Source organism: Passer montanus, unplaced genomic scaffold (genome assembly GCF_014805655.1).
Source record: "Passer montanus isolate IOZ18808 unplaced genomic scaffold, ASM1480565v1 scaffold10, whole genome shotgun sequence".
Classification (NCBI taxonomy): Eukaryota; Metazoa; Chordata; class Aves; order Passeriformes; family Passeridae; genus Passer; species Passer montanus.
Window position 1 is genome coordinate 11,040,445 of NW_024356505.1, and position 6,000 is coordinate 11,046,444.

At 59.4% G+C, this 6,000-nt stretch overlaps 1 protein-coding gene across 1 annotated transcript; it reads left to right on the plus strand.

The window, feature by feature from the left end:
- The first annotated feature begins 3,181 nt into the window (after positions 1-3,181).
- HOXA1 (homeobox A1) lies at positions 3,182-5,784 on the plus strand. Its single transcript, XM_039704228.1, has 2 exons — positions 3,182-3,906; positions 4,339-5,784. Exons 1-2 carry the CDS (start codon positions 3,288-3,290, stop codon positions 4,692-4,694), a joined length of 975 nt encoding a protein of 324 aa, XP_039560162.1. The 5' UTR covers positions 3,182-3,287; the 3' UTR covers positions 4,695-5,784.
- The last annotated feature ends 216 nt before the right edge of the window (positions 5,785-6,000 follow it).

A 6,000-nucleotide genomic window follows, 5' to 3' on the forward strand; every position in this document is an offset into this window, starting at 1 on the left:
CACGCTGCGGAGCTGGGATGCGTGGGTTATAGCTGGAAGGGCTGAACGCAATTCTTCCGAAAGTCATAAATCAAACTCTTTCTATGAATGAGAATGTCATCAAAGAGATCAATTGCAGGAACACATTCACAAATAAAAATCCTCTTACGTATTTGCCCAGGCTGGGGATCCCCGTCTAAAACCATTAAGTGAGAAGGCGTTTAGTCATAATTCACTTTTATTGCTCTTTTAAAACAACAGCTTGGCTGAGCTGCGGGCGCGGTGAAACCTCGGCCTCGGTTCTCCTCCTTCCCTCTGCTCCAGCCATGTCCCTGCGGAAAGCGAGCAACCTCACCGGCATTTTCACTCCTCTGCCACTGGGTTAAATTGGACCGCAACGCTCATGGAAGGGTTGGGTTCTTTTGTGCCCACATTTCCGGATGCTGACTACACTTAAAGAAAACCAAAGCAAAACGAACTAAAAAAAAAGCCCCACACAATAAAACAAAACCCCCAAAACCCCCAAACAAAACCCAGAAACATAAAACAAAAATCAAAGAAAAAGAAAACGGAAACGTTTTACAAGGTTTAAAGTTCTCACAAACTCAATTTAAATAAATGGGGGAATTCAGCAAGCAGGAGCCGCCTCCGAGGCTCCGGGTGAACTCTGGGGCCACAGCGGGGGCACACTCCCACGGAAAAGCCTGAAGAGCCGGGATCGCCCCCTCAGCCTCAGTTCCGTGGCAGGAAACGCGGAGCGAAGCCGCGGAGGGGCCGGGATGGCCGGAGGGCAGGGGAAGGGGCAGCAGCTCCCCCTCGCCTGGCCGCGGAGGAGGGAGGGTGTGGTGTGCGTTCCTCCCCTGCTCCGACCCTTCTCATGATGTTGCCCCCATGCTTAGTGCGGGCAGAAAAACCCGAGAGCCCCGCCAGAGAGACAATGCAACAAGAGACAATGGCACCAAAAAGGCAGAGAAAAAAAGGATTTCAGGATGCTGGAGACTGTAAGAAAAGTGATTCATCGCAATTTACGGGTAAAAGGGGTCTACTTGTAGTATTTTTTTTTCTTGGCTGAAGGAAAAAGCACTGAAAAGATGTCAGCCCTTTTATTAGTAAGCAGTCCTAATCGCTGTCTCTTTTCTCTGCTTTATGCAGTATTTATCACAACTGGTTTACAAGAATGAAATAAATGTGTTTACAGCTATAACCATAACCAAAATTGGCGCAGTATAATATCATAAATGCCTCTGGAGTGTTGTTGCTCTTGTCCTCCACTCCGCCCCCCTGCAGTTTAAGAAACGGAACCTTTCCAGAGGGCCCTTAACCATCGCTGCCTCTGTAGTAAATCAGAACAAATAGACGCACTGAGGGCAGCGGGGCAGACGCGTGGTGCAGAGAGGCGCCCTTCGGGTCTGGCTGGCAGTAGGGCGGCCCTGCAGACGCCGTGGGATCAGGGCTGACCCGGCAGCAGCGGGAAGGAGAGCTTTGCACCTAGAGTTGTTGTGTTGTAGTTCGTGTGGGAGGGAGGAGCTTCAGGGCGTGTATGTGGGTGTGTGCGTGTGTATTCGTGAGCGGGGAGTGGTGGCGGGGTGGAAGAGCCTTTTGGATTTCAAAACAAGCAAGGATCGAGCGTGAGAACAGAGGGACTTAAGAGTCGGCACCTGCAGAAATAGAGGGGGTAGCCCCTCCTGGGGCTAGTGTCAGGGCATATGACTTTCCATCCATCTTTCTCTGAGGCTGACGCTTCGCAGAACTTCTTTTGAAGACTTTTGGTCCCGTCCTTTCTGCCTGCAGACGGCTGGGTGCGCTGGGACTGACGGATGCCCGGCCTTTACCTCCCCTTTCCCTTTCCGCATACGTAAACCGCACACGAGGACGTAACCCACATCTCACCGCCATCCCTCCTTCTCTGGCCCGGACCATTTCTTGACCCACCTCCCCACGGTGCTGGGGAGGGGTGGGTTGGGGCCGATGCTCATCGCGGTTCCCGAGGGTCCTGGGGCCGCCTCTGCCACTGGCCATCTGCCACCTCTCCCTACGGCCGACCCGGGTGGCGGAGCGCAGGGACAAAGGGGCCGGGGCGGCGGGCCCTGCGCCTCCCTCCGCTCCTCTGCCCCTGTCCCGGGTCGCCTCTTAGGGCTGCGACCCGCGACACCCCGGATAGCCGTCCCCCCACCCTGTCCCAGGGCGGACGGGCGGCAGCGGCGCTGCGGGAGCACAGCAGATGGGCTGCGGAGCCCCCGGGCCCCGTCCAATCACTCGTCCTCCTGCCCCCGGCTCCTCCTTCCCTACCCCTACCCCAACCCTAGGCTGGCGAGGGTGAGCCCGGCGGAGGTGCGGGGGGAGCAGGGACGAGGGCCAGAGGGTGGTCGGTGAGCCTGGGAGAGCACAATGGCCGTCAGTCCCAAAAGCGCCTCATTTCCATGCTAATGTCCGCGGCCGCCTGGTGATGCGGCTGGACAAGCCCCTTTAACTCTTGGCGTGGCGTCGCGCTGGGACTGCGGCGGGGCTGGACCGAAGAGACCCCTCGGCACCGGCACTGTTACCGTCTCCATCTCCACCCGCATCCCATCCACACCCGTATCCTCCGTCCCATGCCTATTCTCCACCTTATCCTTACCTTCATTCCTGTCCTTATCTCAGTTCCCATCCCGGTGGAAGTCCCCAGCCGCATCCACGGTTCCCTTCTCATTCCCGTCCCAAGGGCTGATGCTCTCAGCACTGTCTCTGCCTCTCTCCGCCCCATTCCCTCGCCCCGTGCCGTGGATGAAGTCGCGTCCCCTAGCCACCCCCACCCCCGCCGCTGCCCTGGCCGGGGCTTGGTGGGCAGCAGAGGTGCCCGGTGCCAGCTTGACAGCGCCGACAGCAGGGTGATGCGGGGCACCCTGGCAGCAGCACTCACCCTGCAGGGGACGGCCGGTGGGCTCCGCGGGCCGGGCGCAGCCTCCAGGTCTCTCCTGCCTTCCTCTCTCAGCTGGCGGACGAGACCCAGGGGGCTGTCGCGGCGGGGGTGTGTGTGTACGGCCCGGCCCGGCCCGCCCCCACCCCCTGGGGCCGCGGCCACCGCCTCCCTGCCCCGCGGCCGGAGCGCTCGGCGTTTAAATGCCCCCGACGCGGCGCTGCATCAGCGGCAGGAGCCGGGGAAGCCCCGCGGGCGCCGCAGCCATTGGCTGCCGCCCCCCACGTGCCTGCCCGCTGCCGGCGCCTTCGTGTCATTTTCCTGCCGGCCCCATGGAGGAAGTGGGAAAGTTGGCGCGGCCCCGCCGGACGCTGAAGACCCGGTGGCGGCGTGACAGAGGGACGCGGCGAGGATGAGCTCCTTCCTCGAGTACCCCGTCCTCGGCGGCGAGGCGGGGGGCTGCGCCGCCCGCGCCTACCACCCCGAGCACGGGATTACAACTTTCCAGCCCTGCGCCGTCAGCGCCGGCAGCTGCAGCGGAGAGGACCGCTTCCTGGCGGGCCGCGGGGTGCCCATCAGCCCCCACCGCCACCACCACCACAGCCCGGCCCAGCCCGCCGCCTACCAGCACCACGGCGGGCTGGGGGTGTCCTACGCGCACCCCGGCTGCGGCCCGACCTACAGCGCGCAGGGCTTCGGAGCGGCGTACGGCCCCTACCCGCTGGGGCAGGACGCGGAGCTGGGCGGCGGCTTCCCTCCCTGCGCCCCCGCCGTGTACTCGGGCAGCATCTCCTCCTCCGCCGCTGCGCAGCACCCGCTGCCGCACCAGGGCTACGCGGGGGCCTCCGCTCAGTACGTGCCTGCCCCTTACGGGCAGGAGCAGCAGAGCCTGCCCCTGGGCACCTACAACCATGCCCTGTCTCCCCTCCACGCTGGACACCGGGAAAACGCCCGCTCCCCCTCCAGCGAGACCTCGCCGCCGGCGCAAACCTTCGACTGGATGAAAGTGAAAAGAAACCCACCCAAAACAGGTCAGTGGCCGGCGGGAGGGCCGGGGCGGGGGCCGCTCCTCTCTCCCTCCGCCGAGGGTGCGGGGAAAGGGGCGCGGTATCCCGCGGGGCTCTGGACAGGTAGGTCGGCCCGCATCTCTGGGAGCAGTCGCGGCTGCCTGCCCGCGGAGCTGAAAGCCAGCGCCGCTTATTCCTCACTTGTTCCTGACTCCCCCTTCTCCTCCTCTCCCGTGGTCATATTTCTGGTAATTCATAAACCACTTATCAAGTTTGCTCTGACACTAGAGGCTGACTCCGGTTTAGCACCTCGCACTCCATCACTCACCCTGCCGGGGTTTCCCTCTTATCCTAAGAAGTTCTTGCTCCCTATCGCTTAGCCGGTGTGGACATATTGATTACATCGCCTATAAATCATTTGCGCTCACTTACTTACCGCTGAATGTCCCCTCGCAGGCAAGGCTGGCGAGTACGGCTTCGTGGGGCAGCCCAACACCGTCAGAACTAACTTCACCACCAAGCAACTCACCGAGCTGGAGAAGGAGTTCCATTTCAACAAATACCTGACCAGGGCCAGGCGGGTGGAGATCGCCGCCTCCCTCCAGCTCAACGAGACGCAGGGGAAGATCTGGTTCCAGAACCGGCGGATGAAGCAAAAGAAACGCGAGAAAGAGGGGCTGCTGCCCATCTCCCCCGCCACCCCCACGGGCTGCGAGGAGAAGGCGGAGGACTCGTCGGAGAAGTCCTGCTCCTCGCCCTGCAGCGCCTCGCCCGCCTCCTCCGCCTCGGACACGCTCGCTGCCTCCAACTGAGGCCGGCCGCGCCCCGACGGCCCCGGCGCGACGCCCCCGCGGGCGCGGCACGCGTCCGTCCACCGACCGCCCTTGTGTCGGTCCCTCGGTCGGTCCCTCGGTCGGTATCCCCGAGAGGGGTCCCGGCGAGCTGCCGCTCCCTCCCCCGCTACCTCCGCCGCCGTCCGGCCCCGGGGGTGCCGGCTCCGCCGGGTCCCGGAGCCTTGGTGGTGCCAGGGGAATTTTCTTCCCGGCCCCCCCTTCCTTTTTTGTTGGTGGAGCTCTGTTGGCATACGCGTAAGGGTCTCCCTCCTCCACCGCGAGGATGCTCCACCGAGCTTCCCTGAGTGAAAGACAGGTTATTTAGGGTACATAACCTCACGAAGAGATGCACTATTGCAAGTGTTTACACGACTTATAGGACTTTCATCCCCTTAATTTAATGTATTCTTTGTTCGTGTCAATGAGTTTGTTGCTTGTAAATACTTTGTCCGAGAGATTTATCTTTTTACAGATTTTTCTAGAATGATGTTTCGATTATCAGGTTAAGCAGGGTGAGTGCATTCGCCAAACTGGATCCATTTTTATATTGGAAAAGTAGATGACCGTATCAAGTAAACGTCTTAAGCTCAAGCAGATACCTCAAAAAAGTAGCGCTATTTCTTTAAATGTGACAAACAAGGCTTCAATTGCACTAGGTTTTTTAAACCTTGCCCTGTGTGCTTGCTCCCTCTCCTTTTCCCCCTGCCCCAAAGGCTGTGTTGGATTATGTGCAGCTGAAGGGTACAACCACCCAAATGACCTCGCCTCTTCCTATTTTCATATTAACCTTCCTTTAGACTCGATGTCTTTTCAAACTACTCGTGAATGTGACAAATGGCCAAATGAATGTATAATTTCTGTGGTTGGTGTCCAGACCTTTGCATGACGCACCGTGCTTTGCTGTACTGCGGGTACACTGAGTTCTATCAGTTGTCGTGTGTGAGCAAAATGTCCTCCTGATTTTTCTGTACAATCATGAAAGGCTCTGTGATTCCACCAGTGGTGGAGTCCAGGGCAGGATTTACGGGTCCTTATAATGTCTGTAATAAATATATTCCACTTTCAGGTAGCCCTCGTCTGCCTACCTCTGCGTGACGTCAGCGCTGAGTCACAGACTGGGCTCAGCGCTTTTCTTTCCCTTCTTTTCTCCTACTGGGGTCTTTCCAAGGGGGAAAGGGAGTAAGAGTCTCACAACCCCTCCTATGTTGTTCTGTCAGAGTCAGAGCTCTGGCTGCCCAATCTGACTTCCTACACAAAACTTCTTCCTCTCCTATGCTCAAATAAT